Below are 25,260 nucleotides of genomic sequence, written 5' to 3'. Positions count from 1 at the left end.
GAAGGTGGAAAGCAGCAAAATGGCTGCTGGCTGTGTGCCCAGGGTCCCAAGTTCTTTGGGCAAAGATTGGAAAAAGAGACGCAACAGACTTCTAACACCATAAATCATCGAGTTGTTTTGTTATGTCTCCCCTCTTGCTGTGAAATGAGGACATCTCTTTTTCCCTTATTAGTGAGAGAGCGAGCCGGCGGTATGTCGAATACTGGGTGAACGAGTAATCTTTGGGGTAGTGCAAGACTGTGTCTTTATTGATGCTTCGCTGCACGCTTCAGTGCTTGGTGGGGGGGGGTGTCAATGCTTTTTTGCTGGTGGGGGAGGGGGGATTGTTGCTTGGTTGCTGCTTATGCGTTGCATGGTGAGTTGGGGGCTCTTTGGGGTTCTAACATTTAACTGTCATTCATTCTTTGCAGTCCTCCTGTTTTTGTGGATGCTTGCAATACAGGATATATATCATATGCATTTGTATATCGTATGCATATTGAACCTATTGAGGTTGGTGTCAATTTGAAAAGCAGACAGGTTATCACTGCTATAGCAGTGAAACGTTGCTATCTAGTATTATCTGTCATTAGGCAGGTTTGGAAGGAGAAATCAGTTACCCTCCTAGGGTGCTTTCAATGGTGGTTTTAATATTTTCAAATTATGGGCTAGAAATAATTTTAAAATGAACAGCTGTTGGGAGTTATTAGTGCGTTGAATGGGATGAGATAGTGGAAATTACTTGAGAATTTTTGTTCCTGGACCATTGTTTGTCAGGGAGCAGCAGTGTCTGAACAACAGCTACACTAGGAAAGTATTATAAGTTGATTATCTTTATTTTTCCTATGATCAAGATGTAAACTGATTTTACACTTTTTGTTACTCTGCATGCTTGGTACCTTGTTAGTATTACTACAATAATGAACTCCCCGGCCCCAATTAAAAACCTTTGTTAATGTCAACAGTTGACCTCATGCCAAATAGGCTCATAGTCATCCAAGATCAAATTCTATTCTACAGCACAGCTCCTCTCATTGTGAACCTTAAGCTTGGGGGATCTACAAATAATGTATAAATGCAATCTATTCAAGAACATTAATGATGTTTATTTGCTAAATTAAAACAGTTATTTTTTTAAATCTCAAAAGTGAGAACTTACCTATACCTCCCAGATAGGGAGAAATAGATCTCCAGACACCAATACTACCTCTTCGGAAATGCTGACCAATTGCCAGCTCAAGGTGAAGCAGTGGAATCCCCTCAATGATTAGTGCAATAAAGTAAGGAATTAAAAAGGCTCCTGTGATCATAAATTGAAAAGACAAAGAAAGAACTTCAGCAAAATTTTGTTTTTGTTTGTGGTTGAGTGCCTTTCTTTCCTCTCTGCAATTCTTCCCCATTTTGCACTTCATTGCCTGGGATTTAATTCCCAGTGGGTAGCACTGAAAATGATGTACGCTTATGAGATTAACAGCAGTGAGTAACTATACTCCACTGTCAGAAAAATTATGAGTTCTGATCCAAAATATTGACAAGACTTGCACTGAAATTGAGCAGGAAGAAGGAGATTAAATGAAATATGAAGAATTGTGCAGGTGAAGTTTGAGCAATGTTGCTTCAACACCTCTTCAGATGGAAGTCCTCATAAGACCGTGGACATCCTTTGCCTGTTGTTTTGGGTCTGGTCTGTTGGGAGAGGTGCAAAAGTGGGGCAACCATGAAATTGAATCCTTAGACAAAAGATAGAATGGGGCCTTGCAGCTCTGAGATATCAAAATATGGAAAATTAAAATTATATGTTTATAACATTTTAAAAAAAGTATTGCACTGTTCCCCACTTTAATCTCTCATTCAGATATATATCTTAGGAGGCAGACTGCAGCATTAAATGCTGAAACATTAGCTTTGTTTCTTTCCCCCAGAGATGCTGCTCGACCTGCTAATTAATTCCAAGGTTTCATATTTTTATTCTGTGCAATGACTGTGAAATTGACAGGCTTCACATTATTTCTCTCTGAAACTGGTAACCACTTCGATAATTATACATACACAGTTTTAACAGGAAGTTCTGAAGGTTGCTGTTCATGCACACTTCACTGATCCTTGAATTAATAAATTGATGCAAACTCTTTTATTTTAAGTAATCCTGTTGCAGTGGAATCACTGAAAATGTTAAGCATCATCGATAAGATGTTTCTTGTTTTTAAAACCTGCTAATACATGCTGAATAGCATTTCTGGACCTGAGAAACAAATTTTACAAACGTTAAGTATTTTTCCTGCAGAATAATTGATTCAAACTTCAAATTCTGGCCTTGCTTATTAAGCCCACATCTCATAAATGAATTTTTAAAAATGCTTAGGTCTTGAGAGGAAAGTTTTGATAGACATTTTCAGGCAAGTACATATGATCAGTGTTTCACTTTGAACAGAAAGTGTTTATAAAGTCTAGAGGCAAGTTAGTAACTGCACATGATGAGGAACCATCACCAAGAGTTGACTCCTTATTTAAGCACACCATTCTTGGGAAAGGTTTATTAAGGCATACTTAGTTTTAAATGGAAACCTTAACTATCAGAATCAGAATTAGATTTATTATCATAGACTTAAATGATGTGCAATGTATTGTTTTGTGACAGCAGTATAGTGCATAGATGTAAAGTTATTATAAATTACAAGAATATATAAATAGTGCAAAATGTAATAATGAGGACACTTGCGTGGGTCCCACCTTTCAAATCTGCTCCTCAGCTTTTTTCTCCAGACCTGCCAAAGAGTTTCAGCCAGAAAAGTCAACTGTACTTTTTTTTCATAGATGCTGCCTGGCCTGCTGAGTTCCTCCAGCATTTTTTTTTTGTGCGTTGCTCAGATTTCCAGCATCTGCAGATTTTCTCTTGTTTGTAATAGTGAGGTTGTTGTTCATGGGTTTGTGGATTGTTCAGACCGTTCTTATGTTGGCGATAGAAAAGCAAATCGAAACTACGAATGCCAGCCACCTATCATTTTAGCTGTCCATCCCACTTCCACTCTGAGCTCTTTGCCTTTGACATTAGAACATTAGAAAGTTTTTGACAAGAACAGGCCATTCAGCCCAACAAAGCTTGCCAAATTCCTAATCACATAATGTGTTGTAATAACCATTGAGTTTAGATTTGGAAGTCTCTAAGGTACTATTCTCAACTACACCCCTAGTTCGTTCCATGCGTCTACAACTTGCTGTGTAAAGAAATGCTTCCTGATGTTAGTTTGAAATCTCCCTTCATCGAGTCTCCTCCTAAGGCCCCGTGTCCTCGTTGCTGGATTAATTTTGAAGTAGTAGCTGGCATCCACCTTACTTATAGCCTTAATGATTTTGAACACTTCTACCATGTCTCCTCTCATTCTACGTTTACTTAGGCTAAAAAGATTTAATTATTGCAACCTTTCCTCATGACTATTACCCTGCAGACATGGAAGGAGTCTCATGGCCCTTTTCTGAACTCTCTCCAGTACTTTTACATCCCTTGCAAAATATGGAGACCAAAGTTGTACACAGTATCAAGGTGTGGCCTCCTAAGTGCGTTATACAGCTTAAGGAAAATGTCTCTAGACTCGAATTCCACTGACTGCATTATATATCCCAACATTCGATTAGACTTCCTAATCGCTTCTGTGCATTGTCTAGATGTTGATAGTGGTGAGTCTACCAGAACACCCAAATCCTTCTCATTCAGTGCACTTTCTAACTCAAGACCCCCCATTGTATATTTGTATCTAATATTTCTACTTCTACTTGGGCACGTGGCCAAGTGGTTAAGGCATTGGACTGGCTACCTGAGGGTCGTGAGTTTGAGCCCCAGCTGAGGCAACGTGTTGTGTCCTTGAGCAAGGCACTTAATCACACATTGCTCTGCGACGACACTGGTGCCAAGCTGTATGGGTCCTAATGCCCTTCCCTTGGACAACATTGGTGTCGTGGAGAGGGGAGACTTGCAGCATGGGCAACTGCTGGTCTTCCATACAACCTTGCCCAGGCCTGCGCCCTGGAGAGCGAAGACTTTCCAGGCGCAGATTCATGGTCTCGCAAGACTAACGGATGCCTTAAATTTCTACTTCCTATATGTAATATCTTACATTTCTTACATTGAATTTCATCGGTTATTTAGCTGCCCACCTCTGGATTTTGTTTAGATCTAACTGTATTGATTCTGCTGCCTGAATGTTATCAGCCCATCCCCCAATTTTGCTTTAATGGATTATTTGTTATGTGATTATCCAAATGCATAAAGTAAATTAAAAATAGCAGCAGCCCCAAAACTGATCACTGCAGAACCCCACTTTTAACATCTTCTAGGTGTGAAAGTGATCCTCTCACTAGAACTCATTGTTTTCTGTTTTTGAGCCAATTCTGCACCGATTCACATACTTTACTCCGAATCCATATCTCCTCTGTATTTTGATTATGAACCTCATGTGAGGTATCTTGTCAAAAGCCATCTGAAAGTCAAAGTAAAGTTCACTATGACCCAGACAAGGAGATCACCCCGCATGCAATGCCTCGCCCTATGGAGTCGGGGCAGTTCTCTCACATGTAATGGAGGACCGTTCAGAGAAGCTGTGGAGAAGGGGTATCCACAGCTAGACAAAGAAGGTCTGGCCATTGTTTTTGCAGTCGAATGCTTTCATCAGTACCTTTATGGACGCGTATTTACAATTTATACCGATCATAAACCACTGATGAGCCTGTTCAGTGAGACTAGATGCATCCCACTGCTAGCCTCAGCCAGGATACAGCGTTGGGCTCTTACATTGTCAGCCTACCGGTATACTATAGTGTACAGAGTGGGTGGGGATATTGCAAACACCGATGCACAGAGTCGACTACCTTTACCTGAGACACCTGTTACTACATATGTGCCTCCAGAGACTGTGTTTTCATTGGAGAGGCTGTCAGAGACACCTGTAAAGGCAACCCAGATCAAGCAGTAGACAGAGAGGGACCCAGTACTGTCCCAAGTCAAGACTTTTCTTTTACAAGGTTGGTCCAGAGTCATGGAAGGAGAGGAACTGAGGCCTTATGCCAAACGCAAGACAGAGCTCAGTCTGCAGGATGTCTGCATTTCCTGGGGGGGCGAGAGTCATCGTGCCTCCCCATGGCCGTTCACAGATTGCGGAGGAAATTCATGAAACTCATCCAGGGGTGTCTCGAATGAAAAGCCTTGCAAGATCCTATGTTTGGTGGCCAGGAATGGATCAGGATCTGGAGAACAAGGTAAAATCATGCACGCAATGTCAGGCTAATCAGAATATGCCACCACCAGCTCCTTTGCACCCATGGGAGTGGCCAGACCACCACTGGTCTAGGCTACATTTGGACTTTGCTGGCTCTTTTATGGGGCAGATGTTTCTTGGAATGGTAGATGCACATTCTAAATGGATCAAAGCAACGTCACAGCCCCCTCAACCATAGACAAACTCAGGCAAGTGTTTGCAGTCCACAGGTTTCCTGACACTCTGGTCACTGATAATGGCCCGACGTTCACTAGTGAGCTGTTCAGTGAGTTCATGCAGCAGAATGGCATTCATCACATTCCGACGGCCCCTTTCCATCCAGCCTCCAATGGTTTGGCTGAGCGGGCTGTTCAGACAGTGGAGGAAGGCCTGAAGCAGATGACAGGGGACTCTCTTAGCATTCGGCTTTCACGTTTCCTGTTTCAATACCGCCTCACGCCACAGACTACGACTGCCCGCATTCCAGCAGAGATGCTGATGGGGCGTAGGCCCAAGTCAAGATTGGACCTGCTGCGCCTGGACATGAAGGCAAAAGTGGAGAGAAAGCAGGAAAAGCAGAAGGAGGGACATGATCAATATGCGAGAGAGAGAGAGAGAGTTAAAACGGGATGACAATGTCTATGTGAGAAACAATCAGCAATGGCTGCCTGGGGTTGTTCTTAAGCAGAGTGGTCCCGTCTCCTATATTGTTAAGCTGACTGATGGGCGTGTTTTCCACAGACATCAGGACCACGTGCGCCTGCATCATGATACCGGCTCAGAGGCAGACAGTTCCATGGAGTTTCCATTTGTGAGACAGACTACAGTGGAAGCATGTCCATCAGTGACTTTGCCAGAGGGAGGGATGCTGGCAGGGGGGTCGGGATCCCCTGAGGAGGATGGACATTCTCATGCAGACACACAGACCCCTCTCATGCCCCCAAAACCAGATCCGCCCAAAACACCCTCACCAGCGATGCCTGCTGGGTCACCGGGGGCAGTGCGCAGATCACAGCCCACTCGTAAACCTCCTGACAGACTGAATCTTTGACGAGACAGTTTTTTTTGTTGTCGTTGGATTGAATGTTGAATCTGTCATGTTTTCCAGATGTTTTAAAAAGTAGTGAGGTGGTGTTCAAGGGTTCAATGTCCATTTAGAAATTGGATGGCAGAGGGGAAGAAGCTGTTTCTAAATCGCTGAGTGTGTGCCTTCAGGCTTCTGTACCTCCTCCCTGAGGGTAACAGTGACAAGGGGGTGCGCCTGGGTGGTGGGGATCCTTAATGATGGACAACACCTTCCCCAGGCTCTGCTCCTTGAAGCTGTCTTGGATATTACGGAGGTAGTACCCATGATGGAGCTGACTAATTTAGTCAAATAGATGACTTGACTGGCATATGCAAGCTCTGCTGAAAGGCCTCTTTCTGTACTTCATTATTAATTAAGACAATAGTGCCTTGGTTTCATATAATAGTGCCTGACCAAAGTGGAAAATATTTGAGGAAATTATAAGTCATGGACAAAAATAATTGAATCATGTTCTCCTGTTACAAGAATGATAAGTGTTTCTTTAGAGAAAGGACTAATTTTAGTTTTTGATTATTTCACAAATCAACCCACAAATCACTGCAAGTGATGAGAATAGAAATGGAATGAGTTCTATTGATTTTTTTGACGAATTACTTCTACGCAGCTATTAAACTATTTATTTTAAACACTTCCATGCCTCTACTATGTTGCTATAATTTCATATGTTTAAAGCACAGTGACTTTCAAACTAAAGAATTGCAGATAGCAGGAAAAATTGTGAAGGTAAGCCACAGGCATATGTATGAGATCTACCTGTGATGTTTACTTACCTCCTCCGTAGGTCTGACAGAAATACGGGAATCTCCACACATTCCCCAGACCCACTGCAAATCCAACGCAGCTCAGGATATATTGAAACTTATTGTCCCACTTTGCCCTCTCCTCCTTGTTTTCCAGAACACCATCATTCACTCCATTAGCCTCCATGATATTTAGTTGTGATTAGCTAGAGGGAAATGTTCAGTTTCTGTGCTTTCTTGTGATTTCAAATAATGTGTTATATATTTTCTTAATATAAAGTAATGGATGATCTAGTTCTGTGGGAAACCACAAATCAAGGTCAGCTGGAGGGACCTTTTCACTTGATCACATATCCTCTCTAGCACAGACTCCATGTACAGCTAGCTAGTTTCCTAGAATAGGTGTGATTTACTGTTTCGGTGAATTTGTCAATTGATAACAAAACAACGGGAACTTGAGTAATCACAAGGCTTCAAATGCAAATGATGTTGACAATATTTAATGAAGGTAGAAAGTTATTCATAGCTTCTACGAATCCTTCAAGAGTTAATGCTTAAAATGTCACTAGTGCCATTTGTGTTTTTAAATTAAAAATTAAACAATCTGTTCATGTTTATTCATTGAATTTTTCTCATGGAGTTGATGTTGTATACACGTTGAACTTACCTTCCATCCACAAACATGAAGCAGTGACAGATGTCGCTGGAGAGGAAACAGAAGCCCATGGCTGATTCTTCACGTTTGTTGTCTAGGGACATTAAAGTGAATAGGATCACCCTCATTACTCTAACTCAGGGATCGAAGCGGTGATCTTGCGGTGTAACTCTTTACAGCTCAGTATAGTACCGGGCACTGCATTTGCCAATGGAGCTTTGAGGGGAAGGGGTCAAGGCAGATTAGTTGTCTTGTTTTTGCAGATTTCAACATGTGCAGGAACACACAGGGGGAGTGAGCAGAGGAGAGTTACTGAAGCCCAAGTACTGGGGTCCATATTTTATCAGTGGTCATTGACACAGGGTTCATCACTGAACTTCCTGCTCAATATTTGTTTTCTCTTCAGCATTCAGATTCAGTCACAGTGCAAGTTCACCTAGTAATAATAGGACTGTTTAAAATTTCAAATACCAATATGTCACATAGAATATGCTTATGTATGAATATTAATTTGATGGGATTTATTTTAAAACCATTTCAGACAAAGCTTTGCAAGATTCTGGTGAAGGACATGTATAGTAAACCAATACAAGGATAGAATAGCTAGCTTTCAAATTCTGATGCCACATTATTGCATAGATCTGGTGTTGCAATTGAATTTCCTGGCTGAAATACAGAACCACTGATTTGTTTTGTTCATAATTCTTTCTTAAAATGAACTTCAAAACATGTCAAATTTATAACTTGTTTAAATTCAGATCTGGTCTGATTGATCCTGTTTGACTTTCATATCGTATTTGGATGAAGAGAGATTAAATTGTCTTCACAATCTTCAGAATTAAAATTGATCTCATTGAATTGCAGTTTGCTGGTTCTCCAAGCTAGGTGCAAACTGGAATTATGGTCCTGAGTAAAGTGTTGGCCTTTCAATAAAGGGTAAGCAGATTGGAATGAAATGCTGCACTCAATGTTGGTCAGCGTTTAGCATCCTCTGTCCCATTGGACTATGAATACCCAGTCAGAGACATCATTCATGACTTGGGCTGGTGATTTTTAAACATGAATGAAATGCAGTGTGGAGTCAAGAGATCAAAGTTTAAAGGGACCAAATTCTTACATCGCCTGTTTTTTTCAGAGAGCATGGGAACATCTGTAACTCTCTATCCAATAGGAATGTGAAGTAAATTATTAGGAGGATCTAAAGAGGAAGTATATACATGTTTGATAGATCAGGGACATGAGAGCGATAGGGAACGTGCAGAAATGGAGGTAAGATCTAGGGCATATCAACCATGTTCGTACTGAATGGTGACAGGTGTGAAGGGCCAGGTGATCCACTCCTGTCCCTATTGTGTCTGCATGTTTTAATTGTCAAATTTATCTACTTTATCACAGAACAGAGAATCTGGCAGGAATTATCAACTGCCCTTTATACGAGCCATTGAATTTTATTTCTGTTAATTTCATGGAGAGAACATAGAATGGACCAAGTCCTTCCTGCAATATTCCCTGGAAGATTATTTTCTGCAAGTCTATTGCATTTGAGTTTAACTTCTAGCAATTCAGTTAACAACCATGATTCTTACCATGTAATTTTAAGACATTAAGGTTTCTCATAGGGAGTATTTTGGCTCATAGTGGATTGCCCTACTGTTTATGATAAGCCATTTCAATCCCCATGGTGATGCCTCCACAGTAATAATAAAAATATAAAAAATGCAGATAATGAAAATCTAAAATAAAAACAGAAAATGCTGGGAATACTCAGCAGGTGAGCCTGTATCTGTGGGAAGAGAAACAGAGTTAACATTTCAGGTCAAAGGGTCTTTATCAGAAATAGGAAGGAGAGAGGCACCTTGCCATTTTTGGGTGGGTTAGTCAGTAGGCTGTATTGATAACCTGAAATTTGCTCAGATCATTAGTTATAACTTCATGCCACTGTATGCTATACATGCCAATCTTTTTACTAGAAAATGAACACATCCATGGTTTTTACATAAATTGAAGAATACAGTTTCTCAAAATAGAAACTGTGGTGCCATCTTGTATCTCCTGCCCCCACCCGCTCACCTTTATATTCTGGTTTTTGCTTTCTTTCCAGTCCCGATGAAGGGCATTGGGCCAAAAGGTCAACTGTTTATTTCCCTTCATAGACGCTGCCTGACCTGCTGAGTTTCTCCAGCATTTTTTATGTGTTACTGTAGTGTTCTTAAGGATTTGTCAAAATATTTAGATAAAACCTTAGATTATGGACCTTTCAAAAAGAATATGTGAACTATCATTAAGTTGTATGCATAAAACATTAGTTAATTTCTGTCTAAAGTGAGATGAACACAATTATCTTTGATTGCATATTTGTTTTCCAAAGAAAAATCATTTATTTTTGGCAAAGTTTACGTACACAGTCCCATATTTTTCTCAACTTCTGTGAAATATGAAAGATGTACAGTGTATGTGCAAAATTTCTACAGTTTTCATACAGAAAATGTTACTTAGCTTGGAAATGGTGGACTAGGAACAATTTGAAACTATTTCTGCTTTTGCTTTCATGTTTTAAAGATCACCAAAAATATTATTACTCACAAACAAGCAAGCATAAAAGCAAATTGTACACATTTGAAACTGACTGCTGTGCTTGCAGATCAAAGTAAGTTATTATTACCTTGAGGATGACTGAAAAGTTTTGAAGAGATTTTATCTGGTTTGATCAGTGTAAATATTGAAACAAGCAATTCATATGCCTTAAAAGATGGCCTTTAAACTTGTCTTTTCATATACAGTGTTCACTTACAGAAGGTTATGACATCAGAATTAGAAAAATATCATACTTTGTCCCTGTATCTGCTGTTTCTATGAAAAATAAACAGAGTTAAGTGTCCAATGATGAAAATATTTTTGGAGTGTGAGAAGAATACAGCATTTTCAGAATTAGGTTGCTACTCTACAGTTGGTATAAATTATATTATGGGATTTCATATTACATTAAGGCACTATATCGCTACTTAATTCTATCTCATTAAATTGATGGCAAATCACTTTTGGCTCAAGGTAGCTGACATAAACTCACAAAATTATCAACGATGAATGGTCATTGACCTGAAACTTTAATTCTGTTTCGCTTCCCACAGATGATGAATATTATCATCCATTGCAGGTTTGCTTATTGTGACATAATATCACCTTTACTGATAACCTATAATATACATTAGCTAACTGTCTACCATCATGGACGTTTGAATTAGCTGATCACCAATAAATTGCTCACCTCCTCATATCAAGTTAGCAGAATGAGGGAGCAGGAAATTAAACATAAATTGTTTTTACTAGTGTTGAAGGATACTTCCTCTGAACGCAATGGATCAGAAAAGTTACAAAAATCATAACTCCTTTACCTTTACTAATTGTCATTGTAGGACAGGAGTGATCTTTGTGGTGACCTTAAAGCAGAAAAAATGTTAAATATTGTTTACTTATTCACACTAAATATATTACTTGTTATCTGAGCCCATGGCCAGTAGATGTTAAAGCCCAAATAAGTACACATGGTATAAAATGGCTAATTCAAGCACAAAATGATTGCCAGAGGTATTTAAGTGACAGTATAGACCTCTACAATATTTAGTTATTTTATTTCATTTAGAGATACAGCACGGTAACAGGTCCTTCCAGCCCAACGAGCCTACACGGACCAATTACACCCATCTGACCAATTAATCTCCTAAGCAGTGTATCTTTGGAATGTGGGAGGAAAATAGAGCACCCAGAGGAGACCCATGCAGTCACAAACTCCTTACCAAGAGCAGTGGGAACTGAACCTGAGTTGCTGGTGCTGTAATAGTGTTATGCCAACAACTACGCCACTGTAATGGCATAACAAATCCCTTTGGCATACTTAACTTCAAGCTGACATAATTCCCCTTTAAGCTATGCATGAACAATGAAGATTATTTTAATTATGTGTAAGCACTGTGCCTTTTTTATTATTTATTCATTTTTTCAGACTTCTATATATTGCCATCCTAGAATGTATTTGATTTGGATGTTGGCCACTTCAATCATAAGTCAGTCATACATTGGTTAATGCAGACTTGCTGTATTTGTAAATCCTGGTAAGAACTGGAAAATTTCCTTCTTAAAGAATAGTTGTGAAGCAAGGATTGTAAGTTTTTATGACAGTCTGATTGGTTAGTGATCATCACTACTAACAATTTATAGTTCCAGATAATAAAGCAAATTGAAATTTCATCGCTGATGTGGTGGGATTTCAACTTGGAACTCAGGATAGGTGCAGTAGTCTAGCTTCAGAGTTGATAGTCTGAAGTAATCTAACCACTCCACCATCACCAAACGTTTGCCATATATAAACAACAAACCAATGTTTATCAGAATAAAAAATAAGATCAAATTTAGACATTCCAGCATCGTCACGTTCTTTGTTTGTTTGAATTGCAAGTTGGCCCAAAGTGAGCGGTGCAAATTGCTACGGTGGCCTGCAGAGTTCGGTTACATTCCATTATTCACTACTCCTTTCTCGAGGGTTTCGGGTATTGTATAGACCAAGGTTTTCTTGTCATCCTTCTTCCCGTACTTGTTTTTGATGAACATGTAGATAGCTGCACCAGGTATGCATAAGGCAGGCACTCCAGCCAGAAGTACAATGATCACCGTCACCCAACCAGGATAATGCTCCACAGAAAGCTGGGGGAAATTTTCCTATTGAGGGTTGGAGAAAGATACACCTATTAGTTATAATGACAAAGCATACAATACTAGGTCTTTACAGTAGTCTCAGATATTTCAGAATGACTCTACTCTCATTCTGGCAGGTCACATCTGTAAATACTATCCAATGCTATCAGAAAAATAATCCTTTCTGTACAGAGGAAGTGCCAAAGAACACTGGTGATGAATTCTCTCCTCCACATTAGCATAGTGGTTAGCACAAAACTTTACAGTACCAGTGACCCGGGTTCAATTCCTGCCACTGGCTGTTAGGAATTTGAACATTTCCTCCAGGTGCTCCAGTTTCCTCCTACTGTCCAATGGTGTACCGATTGATAGATTAATTGGTCATTGTAAATTGCCCTATGATAAGGCTATAGTTAATTTGGGGGTCGCTGGGTGGCGCAGCTCGAAGAGCTGGAAGGACCTATTCCACACTATATCCCAATAAATAAATAAATGGCAAAGTAATTTTTAAATTTAGAGATACAGCCTGGTAACAGGCCCTTCTGGCCCAATGAGTCGACGCCGCCCAATTATATACCCTTGTGACTAATTAACTTACTAACCTACATGTCTTTGAATTGTGGGAGGAAACCAGAGCATCTGGAGGAAACCCATGAAGTTATGGGGAGCATGTACAAACTCCCCACAGACAGCAGTAGAACTGAACCTGGGTCAGTGGCACTGTAATAGCATTATTCGAATCACTATGCTACTGTACCAGCTTAATATTCTTAGACTAAACACGCAGATATGGAAAGTTACACAGCAATAGCCTTAAATATTATGTCAAGAAGCTGCATTGCTTATTGAAGAAGAACAGTTCAACCAAAAAGGAGGGCCTGTGGATTTATCAAAGATAAAACCTTTCACAGCAGCCAGTCACCAGGGCCTGCATCAGTGAATGACGAAGAAGAAAATCAGGAGGTACGAGTGTCCACTCTGTAACTAGAGGAGAGGTCAACCTAATCACTTGATTTGAGAAGGGACCTATTCCTAAACTGACTAGCCGAGGGGAGTGATTGTACACAGTAACTATCAGTTACGTTGGGGATCTGTGAGTTGGACAGTTTCTAAGCGATGTGGAAATAATGCAACTTGCAGAAGTAACACACGAAATGCGGGAGAATCTCAGCACATCAGGTGGCATTAATGGAAGGGAACAAAGAGTCAATGTTTTGGCCAAGACTCTTCATCTGGACCAAATGGGAGGTTGAAGGGCCTTGACCTGAAACATTGACGTCTTTATTTCTTTGTATAGATGCTGCCTGACTTGATGAGCCCCTCCAGCGTTTTGTGTGTTTTACCCTGACTTCCGGCATCTGCAGAATCTCTTGTGTTTTCAGGGGGAGCTACGTTGGAGACAAAACTTGCAACTTCCATCAAGTTATTTAGTTAAAGATACTGAATCATCTATCGTCTTGCGAATCACATATTTGATATTCTTGAAGGGACAGGAGAGGCGGTAAGGGTCCTGTTCCTGCAAAGCACCATATACTTTAGGATGAAGAGTCTCGGCCTGAAACGTCGACTGCACCTCTTCCTACAGATGCTGCTTGGCCTGCTGCATTCACCAGCAACTTTGATGTGTGTTGCATATGCTTTAGGACTTCTCTGGGTGTTGCCCTCATTCTCCTTTAAATTCATGACAGTAACACAGATGAGACCTATCCATCTTTTCCCAACAGAAGCTTCATGCTACGTTGATTACCCAACAACATGTTGAGTGGAAAGATCTAGTTTTCATTCTGAGAAGTCTCAGTCTCTCCCTAATCCTCGGATCTTCTCCAAATCTTTCATTCATATCTTCCATGATTGGTGACCTTCAACCCATTACTTGTCTATTTCCCCCATGGCAGCTCTGTAAGAAGTTGCATTTGAGCTAGAGTCCTGGAGTCTGATTGGTATGGGTGGGTGGTGGGGTGGTGGGAAGGGACTTCACAAAACACACAAGCCTCTCACACATCGCCGTTTTTTAAGGTGCAGCAACAATTTTAAGTGCCTCACAACATAGAGAGCCAACAAGGAACAAACTGCTGGAGGAATTTAATAGTTCTAGTTAGATCACAAACTCAAGTGAAATGCATTGAGAAGGTTGGCAAGCAGCAGGTATATTCTGAGTGCAGTATACAGTATATGAAATCAAGTGCCCCAGGCCATTTTGTGGGAGAATAAGGAGTGCATGTGCTATTAGTTGAATAGTTTACTTACATATTCTGGATCCCAAACGATGTATGTCAGCTTGCTGGTCACTTTTATTACAAAATAAAATATGAATATAACCAGCATTATGAGGGGGCTTATAAATCTCCAGGTGGCTTGCCAGAAGATATTTGGCTTGTGGCCAATCATCCATTCAATATCATTGTTGAACCTGCAATGAAGTGTATAAAAATTATGTAGGTTCACAGCTTCATGTTTTCAATGTGATTGGTTAAAAATATCTAGCAAGAGAGCAATGGCTAGCAAATTTCATGATCACTGTTTTCTTCTCCATGTGCACATAAATTTATGGATTTTTTTGTACCAATGCATCACAGTTTACCTGCAGACTGGCTGCCATGCCAAAAGTCATGTGTTGGGGAAGGATTTACATCACGTAGATACTGGAGACTAAATAGCTTAGACCATAAGACATAGAGGCAGAACTAGGCCAGTTAGCCTATTGTGTCTGCTCTGCCATTCCAACATACAGGATTCTATTGCTCTCAACTGCACTCTCTGCCTTTTCCCCGTAACCTTTGATGCCCTGACTAATCAAGAACCAGTCAACTTCTTCTTTAAGCATACCCAATAACTTGGCCTTCATGACCATTTGTAGCAATGAATTTTACAGATTCACCACTCTCTGGCTAAAGAAGGCAGAGCTGCAGCTTGGAAAGCTGGCAAGGATAAAATGGTGTCAGAAAGAAGTGAATTGACATCAGGCTGCTGGTTCACTTTTAACCTTTCCAATGCATCATTTCCATAGGGCAGGTTTTAAAGTAGACTCCAAGGCAGGTAGCACACTTAATTGCCCATGTATACCTTGCATAAGAGGATAACTTTCTGCTCAAGGACTGGGGAATTTCAATAGAGTACATTGATGGACACTTTTCAACAGTGGTTGATGAATTTACTTCACACTTTAATGCATTTGAGTATTATTCCTCAGGGTTGGACAGACAGAAAAAAACTATTAATCTCTAAACAAATTTCATCCATATCAAATTAATTCTCCAATGTTAATCATACAGAAGTATCATGAATCTATTTATACATCAATAATTCCAAAGCTACCAATGATCTCTCAATAAAATATATCTCCTGGTCCTAAAGCTGCAGGAAATAAAGACTGACACAAATACAGAATTTATCTCAGGTTATTCCAGTATGGCTCTAATCTTCCTCCATTGTGTATTCCAATAATTTGAATGTAACAGTGATGTGAATCCCATTAGAGCCATGGCTTTTCAGGAATGTAGGAAACAAGAGCAGGAATGGGCCCGCAAGCTCACTCCATCTTTCAGTGAGATTCTGACTGATACAGTCTTGATTTCAAAACCATTTTCATGTTTTCTCCACATGTCATTTGACATGCATGTGGTTCAAATAACTTTCAATCTTTGCCTTGACTACTTCAGCAGCTCTCCGAGATAGAGAATTCTAAATGTTCATATCCCTGTGAAAGAAGAAATTCCTCATCACCTCCTTCCAACACAAGTAATTCTTTACTCCAAACTCCTAGTTCTAAATAGCCCTATTGTAGAAACATCCTCTCAGCACCCATCCAGACAATCCCACTCAGAATCTGGTATCTTTCATCAAAATCACATCATGTTTTATTAAACTTCAATGAGCATGAGATATCCTGCACAAACTTTCTTCATCCATCAACTCCCTCACCCCTGGAAGCAAACTAAAGAAGTTTCCCTACACTGCCTCCAATGCAAGCACATCTGTCCTTAAATCTGAAGAGTGAGCACTGCCCCAAAAATACCCTGGAGTGTCCATGAAATGAAAATTAATCCTGTGGAAAACTTTAGAAGCAACCCAAGAGAAAAGCCATTGGAACATGACAAATGGAAGCTCTTCTACATATTCCGTGAAGGTGGATCGTTGAAGTATTTGGGCAGCTGCTTGACTGTGCAGTTCTGAGTAAAGTGGAAAGTTCGATGAAGCAAGCTCCAGGACTGTGGTTCATCAGAATTAAAAACCCTAATCATATTGCCTGAATTAACATTAATCCTATAGAACCAAAAGAATTGGAGAGGAAGGGGCATGGCGATATTAGGGAGAACATAATGACAGTGTGCAGGGAGGATGTCTTTGAAGTTTCTTTCACTGAGACCATATGAGTAGAATTTAGAAATAAGAAAAAGAGTAATCACTTTATTGTGGTTATTCTACAGACTTTCCAATTGTCAGTGGGAGACAGAGAAGCAGATATATTGACATTATGTGTATATTATATGTAAAAACAATAAGATTATAATACTGCGGGGATTTAGACTTCTCTAATACTGATTGGGATTGCTTTAGTATGAAGGACTTAGATGGGAAGGAATTTTAATTTGTGACGTACACCTGGGAGAATTTTTTGAGCCAAGACATAGTGATAGATCTGCTGGAGAGGTGGTTCATCTAGACTTATTCTTAGGGAATGAAGCTGGCTCCAGGTGGAAATGTCAGTAGGTAACAGTGATCATAGTTCTGTAACTTTCAAGGTAGGAATGATGCACTGAAGGACTTGGAGTTCTTTGAATAGGGCAGCAGAAATAGAGAGGGAGGTCAAGAAGGTGCATGGGATGCTTACTTTCATTGGCTGTGGCATAAAATATAAGAGATGGGGCATTATGTTACAGGCTTATAAAGCATTAGTTAGGATTATTGTGTGCAGCTATGATTATCATACTATAGGAAAGATGCAATTGTGCAGGAGATGCTGCAGAAGAAATTCATCAGGATGTTGCTTGGATTCGATCATTTCAAGTTGGATAGAGAAGCTGGATAGCTTGGGCTTGTTTTCCTGGAGCAGAGAGGGTGGAGAAGAGACCTGATAGAGCATTATAAAATTATGAAGGGGAATAGATAGGATCAATACCAAAATCATCTTCTTATAGCGGAGAAGTTCAAGACAAAAGAGCAGAGGTTTAAGATGAGAGGTAGGAAGGGATCTGAGGGAGATCTTTTTCACACAGAGGGTGGTTGGAATCTAGAATGAGGAGGTGGTGGAAGTCAATACTTTCATGAAGACGCACCTGTAGAATAGGTTTAATCACCAGAGAATAGAATGCCTCCAGACTTAATAAGGATAAATACTGTAGATAGGTATGCATGAACATAGTTGGACAAAGAGAGGTTTCAGTCCACTACTCTTCATGAAATAGTCAACTGGAATGGGATGGTGAGAAGAAATTGTAAAGATGGTGCTGGAGAGTGGTGATTCATCAAATATTCCCTACAGGAACTACTACAGCAGAAATCTACAATTATAGCTATGGGCACTCAGTATGCACCATTGTCTAAAGACATCTAAGAATCCATTGATCTTCAAATTCCACAGCCGCTGGACCACAGGCCACCCAAGTAGCAAGTGCAGTTTTCCTTTAAGAAAGTGTGGCCAATGGGCTGGGCTTTAGTTTCTCAGGTAAAACTGAAATGCAGAGGCCTGGGGTTCAATTCAATACATCCACCTGGCTAATGTACAGTCTTTGATTGACGATCCAAAACTGTGTATCAGAAATTATACTGTTGGCATTCCAATTCAATGCGGAATTACCATGCCCACTGAAAATTTAAAGGATGAAAGTTGTTACCTGTCAATGCCGTAAATGTAGACAACACCCACCATTTCACAGAATGCGATAACTAGCAGAGGGATGGAGCCAGCATAGCCATCAAACAAAGCCAGCCAATAATTGCCAGAGTTTAAGATAAAGATGAAGGCGATTAGAAAGCACACTAGACAAATCAGGCCTATAAAAGAAAAAAAAAATCAAAAGTATTTGTTTTGATCAATTTAGCAGAATTGATTGACCAAACTCTCACCAGAAAATCTAAGGAAACTCATGAATAAATAAAACTAAGGTCCAGTAGCTATTATCCCTCACCAGCATTCCCTTCTCCAATCATGTGGCTAGCAACAATAACCTGCACCCAGTATAGGCTAGGATTTTGCATATTTTGATGAAGGTTGCTTTTGATAATTAAACTGGGTGATTATTCCTTTCTCTTGTATGTCAGTACATTATGAATGCTATTTAAATACAATGCAGAGTACATGTTTCACTTCATCTGGAAATTGGTGACTTCTTGTCCGCACCAACCATCCTGTTGCATTTTTGGGTGAGATTGCCAACAGGAGAAAATATTGTGCTACAACTTTATTTTCTTCTTGAATGGGATTGAAGGAATCCAAAACACATAGGATTCTGCAGATTCCGGCGATTCAGAGCAACACACACAAAATGCTGAAGGAACTCAGCAGGTCAGGCAGTATCTATGGAAGCAAATAAACCATTGACGTTTTGGACCGAGACCCTTCATCAGGACTGGAAAGGAAGAGGGAAGATGCCAGAATAAGATGTTGGGGGGAGGAGAAGGAGGATAAGCTAGAAGATGATAGATGAAGCCTGGTGAGTGGGGGAGGCAGAATGAAGAAAGATGCTGGGAGGTGATAGGTGGAAAAGGCAATGGGCTGGAGAAGAAGGAATCTAATAGGTGAGGAGAACAGACCATGAGAGAGAGGGAAGTAGGATGAGCACCGGGGGGGGGGGGGCGGTGAGGAGGTAAGAGGCTAGAGTAGGGAACTGAAGAAGAGGAAAGGGAGAGGGAAAATTACCAGAAGTTGGAGAAATCAGTATTCATGTCATCAGGTTGGAGGCTACCTAGACAGAACATGAGCTGTTGCTCCTCCAACCTGAGCGTGTCTTCATCATATCAGAAGAACAAGGCTGACATGTTGGAATGGGAATGCGGATAGGAGTAAAACTGGTTGGCCACCAGGAAATTCTGGTTTTTTTTTGCAGATGGAGATGAGGTGCTAGACAAAGTGGTCCCCCAATCTACGTTGGGTCTCACCAGTGCAGAGGAGTCTGCATCAGGAGCACCGGATACAGTAGACAGTCCCAGAGGATTCGCAGGTGAAGTGTTGCGTCACGTGGAAGGATTGTTTGGGACCCTGAATGGAGGTGAGGGAAGAGGCAAGTAGGTAGGGGCAGCACTTCTGCTGCTTGCAGGGGTACGTGCCAGAAGGGAGACTAATGGGGAGGAACGAATGGACAAGGGAATCAAGGAGGAAGTGATCCCTGTGGAAAGCGGAGATGGGGGTGGGGAGGTAAGGGCATATTTGGTGGTGGGATCCCTTTGAAGATTGTGGGAATTGCAGAGAATGAAGTGTTGGATGTGGAGTACTAGGTGAGGACACGAGGATCTCAATCTCTGTTAAGGCAGTGTGAAGATGAGGGGTGAGTGTGAAAGACCAGGAAATGGTGGAGGATTTCAGGTGAGAGCAGCATCAATGGTGGAGGAAAGGAAAGCCCATTCTTTGACGAAGGGGGACATCTTTGATGTTCTGGAAAAGAAAGTGTCATTCTGGGACCACATGCAGTGAAGGCAAATGAACTAAGAATTCTATTTCACACGGGTTTCCTGCAGTCAACAGATGAAGAAGACTTCAACCCAATCAGCTTGAACTGTGGACTAAGAGGTCAATTGCTCAGTACCTAATCAAATGTTGTACCAATTTTCTCTGATCATTGTGTTGTAGCAAATCTCTACAGTACTTCCGTAGAGTTGACGATACTTTGATGAAGGAATATTGTCCATTCCATTGGAACAAGCAAAATTCAGCAGTTTGTTATTTCTGCAGTGCTGTATAAAAATGTATCTTGATATGCCATGCAAGTACAATGTACGTTCATCATTTCCATTTCAATCTGGGAACCCTCCCATAAGTTGACCCTTTGATTTCTCAACTATCCAAATATAGTTTGCAAAGTCAGTCTCATACTGTGCAGTTAAAACCTGGGAACTGAAGCTTGAAGGCCCAAGGTTGGGTATCTGCATGCAGTCCAAAGGTTGTCTACTCACATGAAGGCTTGAAATGGGACATCCAATGCAGAACTGAGATCAGATGCAAAAACATGGGCAGAATATTGGGTATCCAGAGTATGTACCCATGGCAGGCTGGAGTGTGGCTGGCTAGAATTCATAGTGAAGTGCCTGGAGACCAGACATTTTCTATAGACTACCAGAGACTGGAGCTCAGGTTACAGTGAGATCCTGTCTGATGATTTTGATTACATGCTTGAGGGATCATGAATTGCATTGATGGGGATTAGTATAGGTAAAGTGGTCTTCAGCAAGGCCTTCGGCAAAGATCCCATGTGGGTAACTGGTTTAAAAGGTTAGGGCTCATGGATCCAGGGTGAGTTTCAAAATGGATTCAAAGGGAAGCACGGGGTTTTGATTGAGGGTTTTTTTTGTGTGATTGGTGTGGTTCCACAGAAATCTGTGGAGGAAGCCTTAAGTGTTGATGATTCAGATATGAGTATAAGAATTCTGTTAGTAACTTGCATATGCACATAAAACTCATTTGTCTTGTTGAAAGAGAAGAAGGTTGTGATTGGCTACAGGAGGATATAGAATAGCTAATAAGATGGGCAAAGCTGTGGCAAATAGGATTTAAGTTTAGTAAGTGCAATGTGATGCACTTGGGGGAACCAGTAAGGGTAGGACATAGACAATGAATGGTTGAGCCTGAAATTATATTGAGCAATGTTCCCTCTAAGCAGTGTGGATGTACGGCTGCCCAGTAACTTAAATGCTCCCACACACATATCTTTTGTTGCCACGCAGCTGGAATTTTCTTTTACACAATGTTGATATAATTCTGAGATCTGCGTCAATAAAATTATGAAATAACCTGTAATAGATTATGTGTTAATGAATATAATTCATAAATGTTCTAAATAATTAATGTACCACAACCTTTACTTTCAAACATTTTAGGGCTTCAATGTATTTACATTGTCAGTGTTTCAAGTTACAAATTGTAATAGTAAACACAGAATGGAAATCAGTAGCTCATTGTTAATAAAAACACCAGCCCATATCTTTCATTTGGGTGTGAATTTATTCTGGGCAGTGTTTATTAAGAATGGATTTGTAATAAAGACATCGAGAAACGGTCTATGAAATGTGAAATATTTTCTCTGTTGTACTGTATATCATTATACCTTTCAATTAATAAATACGATCAAACTTATGTGATTTTTCAATTTTCATTCTAAATATTTGTAGTATACATATTATAAAAAAAAGTAATTAAGTTGTCGCACAGCATTTGGGACTTGCAAAAATTCCTGGTCAAAGCAGCTGTTGGTTCGCACAGCTATATGAAAAAAATTAAAGGGAACATTGATATTGAGGAAGAAAGGGTCTCTGCAGGTGTTACTAGGCACTGTCCGATTACACTCATGTGACCAATTAACCCATTAAAACCTCTATGTCTTTGGACTGTGGGAGGAAACTGGAACAATCAGAGGAAGCCCACGCGGTTTGTAGGGAGAACATACAAACTCCTTGCAGGTGGTATTGGAACTGAACTCCAAACTCCGGAACATTCTGAGCTGTAATAGCATTGCCCTGATGGCTGTGCCACTATAGCCAGGGCACTGTGTATAAGTACAGGGAGTTATAGTACAACTTTTTGGTTAGGCCATTAGCCTGTGTACTGCCTACAATTCTGACTACTGCGGTGTAGAAGGATGTGACTGCAAAGAATGCTGGGGAGAAGCACCAGCATGTTGCCTAGTGTGGAGCATCTTAGTTATGAGAAAGGCTGGAGATGCTGGGTTTGTTTTCCCCGGAATGGAGGAGGTAGATAGCATTAAGGAGAACATTATAGGGAAGACAGTAGGAGGGTATCGGCTTAGGATAAGGAATAAGAGGCTTAGGGATGATCTGAGGAAGGACTTTTCACCCAGGACAGTTGAAACCTAGAGTTCACTGTCAGGAAGAGACAAGTGTTTAAGGACTTTATAGATGCGCACTTTAATCAGCGTAGTGGATCAAATGTAAATGTAATAAAGTATAGAAGATTGACATGGGTGTGGTGGGTCAAAAGGCCCATTTATATGCTACATAACCCTTTAATTCTATGGCTGTAAACTTGGAATTCTCCCACACACACTTGTTTGCGATTATGTTGCTGGTAGAGCAGAAAGCACCTGTCACAGAACCAGAGGTGAGTTCAGTCAAACCTGTTGCATAGTCCACACTTACACGCTCCTTGTGGACCATTGTGCCGTGAATTTGCTCTGAAACTTGCTTTAATGCCCCAGCTTTGTGGCAGAATTTTAGTTGCTGGTGGTTACACAGTTTCAGCTGTCATAAGAGCAGTGGTGAGTCTTTCTCCCCAGGCCTCCCGTCCCCTGATCCTCTCCCTTCTCCAGCCTCGTATTCCTTTTGCCAATGAACTGTCCAGCTCTTGGCTCCATCCCTCCCCCTCCTGTCATCTCCTATCCTTTCGGTTCTCCCCCTCCCCCTCCCACTTTCAAATCTCTTACTATCTCTTCTTTCAGTTAGTCCTGACGAAGGGTCTCGGCCTGAAACGTCAACTGTACCTCTTCCTATAAATGCTGCCTGGCCTGCTGCGTTCACCACCATTTTTTATGTGTGTTGCGTGATTCTACATTTCTTGTTTTAGGTGTGTAAGCCCGTGCAGAATAAATCTGATACTGTAAGACTGCACAATTTTCAATTAGAAATTTAAACAAATTCTTGTTTAAAGAATAAATTAAACCATTGGATTATTTGGTAAGCATATCAATAAGGAGATAACAGCTTTATTTTTTACAGCACACACTAACAGTAAGCATATCGATAACTGAGTAAGTGCTTACCAGTTACTAGTTCCTTGGGCCACTTTTTTGGCAAGAGTTTTAAATCTTCCAGTGGAACCAAGACACCTTCTATATTCCCAAACATTGAAGAAAGTCCGAGACAGAATAACATCAGAAAGAATGCAATGGACCATATAAAAGAGGCAGGCATTTTAGTAATTGCTTCCGTAAAGACGATAAAGGCCAATCCAGTGCCTTCGACCCCCTGCATAAAAGGAGATGGAAAAGAGCTCAGCAGGTTTCAAAGCAGCCCAATAACCCAGCAGTTGGGTTGGACATAGAGTTGAGTTAAGCGCTCCAGCACTAAGTCCCATGGCCAGATATTGATCAATGATAATAACAGATGTATCCCCATTATTGTGTTGTCCAATATAAATTTTGTGGCGGCACAATTGCTGCACCCTGTGCAGATTGCAAAATTAATGTAGGCTGGTTGAGAACCATTAATAGAGCCATATAGCACAAAAAACATTAAAGATTTTCCTTCATTTTCTGCCTTTCCTATATTTAGAACTGACTTAAAGATGGGGACCTTTCAGAAACTGTTGAGTTGATTATGTTCATTCCCAATAACATTGCTCGCTTAAACCTGAATCTGTTAAGGTAATAATACTCTCTAATTAATGCTGGATAGCTAATAATTCACGTATACTTGGAACTCTATATGGATATGAACCTGTACATGATTGTTATTTTATGTTGCAGGTTCTTTTAGGAAGAGAATGATAAAACACCATCTGTCATGCTGATGAATGAAAAGAGACCCTACCATGGCATGAGGGGAATGGTGTCCGGAGGAGGAAGAAGAGGGGTATAGGTAGGGTATATTCTTTAGAGATACGCTGCTGAATAGGCTCTTCCAGCCCTTCCAGCTGCACCACCCAACAACCCCAATTCAACCCTAGCCTAAGCTTGGGACAATTTACAACAACCAATTAAACTACTATCCGATACTGTGAAAGGAAACCCGAGGACCCGGAGAAAACCCATGCTTTCCACGGGGAGCATGTACAGACTCCTTACAGGTGACGTCAGAATTGAACTTCAACCACCAAAGTGCCGAGCTGTAATAATGTTGTGCTAACCGCTACACTACCCTACTGCCCACAGTGAGTGAAAGCAGGCTTCTTCCACTGAGGTTGGGTGAGACTAGAGCTAGAGGTCATGGGGTAAGGGTGAAAGGTGAAATGTTTAGGGGGTCTCTTCTTCACTCAGGTGCTGAGAGTGTGGAACGAGCTACCAGCATAAGTGGTGGATGTGGGTTCAATTTCAACTTTTATGAGAAGTTTGGATAAGTACATGGATGAGAGGGATATGGAGTGCAATGTTCTGGGTGTAGTTCAATGGGAATAAGCAGAATAATAGTTTGGCAAGGACTAGATGGGCTGAAGGGCCTGTTTCTGTGCTGTACTGTTCTATGGCTCTGTGACTCTAAAAGCCAATGCTGAGTGGCGAACCTTCCCACAGCAAATGGTAAACCTTTTCAAAGAGGCCCTGGACCCACCTGTCAGTTTGGAGGACACGAATTTATTAACTGCCTGCACAATTCAACAAACAGGGTCGAAACAAAGGAGGTGTACCTGGCTCAGCAATGCCTGCAGGTCACAGGTTTTCAAGCCCAAAGAGGCGACCTTTGCTGGATTAGTGCTGTTTAAGTAGTGAAGCATTTCTTCATAGTTTGCATGGGTCAAATTTTGCTCTGGTAGATCAAAAGCATTGGTCAAACTCATGACGTTTCTGCAAAAAGACAAGAAATATATGTTTTAATCAATAAACAAAGTTGCACACTTCTTTTGTAATACCTAGTATCCCAGAAATCGAGTTCATCCACCTTTAGTCCTCCTAACAGTTGCTGTGTTTTAGTTATTTATTCAGAGCTAAGAATGGAACAGGTCCTTCTGGTCCAACACACTGTACCGCCCAGCAACCCATTTAC

The 25,260-nt window shown here is 40.7% G+C and overlaps 2 protein-coding genes across 4 annotated transcripts in view; both read right to left on the bottom strand.

The window, feature by feature from the left end:
* LOC140212501 (sodium-dependent neutral amino acid transporter B(0)AT3-like) overlaps positions 1–7,307 on the bottom strand; it is a 54,172-nt gene extending 46,865 nt beyond the window's left edge. For 2 of the 3 annotated variants that reach the window (XM_072283375.1, XM_072283376.1), the window contains exons 1-2: positions 7,086–7,307; positions 1,139–1,279 (exon numbers count right to left, since the gene is read on the bottom strand). In XM_072283375.1, the coding sequence (XP_072139476.1) occupies positions 1,139–1,279; positions 7,086–7,242 (298 nt within the window). In that variant the 5' untranslated portion in view covers positions 7,243–7,307. The remainder of the gene's footprint in view (positions 1–1,138; positions 1,280–7,085) is intronic. The other variant, XM_072283377.1, reaches the window with a different exon arrangement.
* A 2,757-nt stretch (positions 7,308–10,064) lies between these two features.
* slc6a19a.1 (solute carrier family 6 member 19a, tandem duplicate 1) overlaps positions 10,065–25,260 on the bottom strand; it is a 29,670-nt gene continuing 14,474 nt past the window's right edge. Inside the window, exons 8-12 of the mRNA XM_072283374.1 lie at positions 24,905–25,061; positions 23,325–23,529; positions 18,234–18,393; positions 14,647–14,809; positions 10,065–12,423 (exon numbers count right to left, since the gene is read on the bottom strand). Of these exons, the coding sequence (XP_072139475.1) occupies positions 12,214–12,423; positions 14,647–14,809; positions 18,234–18,393; positions 23,325–23,529; positions 24,905–25,061 (895 nt within the window). The 3' untranslated portion in view covers positions 10,065–12,213. The remainder of the gene's footprint in view (positions 12,424–14,646; positions 14,810–18,233; positions 18,394–23,324; positions 23,530–24,904; positions 25,062–25,260) is intronic.

The sequence above is a fragment of the Mobula birostris genome, chromosome 19 (genome assembly GCF_030028105.1).
Source record: "Mobula birostris isolate sMobBir1 chromosome 19, sMobBir1.hap1, whole genome shotgun sequence".
In the NCBI taxonomy this organism is placed as follows: Eukaryota; Metazoa; Chordata; class Chondrichthyes; order Myliobatiformes; family Myliobatidae; genus Mobula; species Mobula birostris.
Note: the sequence above shows the minus strand (reverse complement) of the source record. Positions and strands in the feature narration are given on the sequence as shown.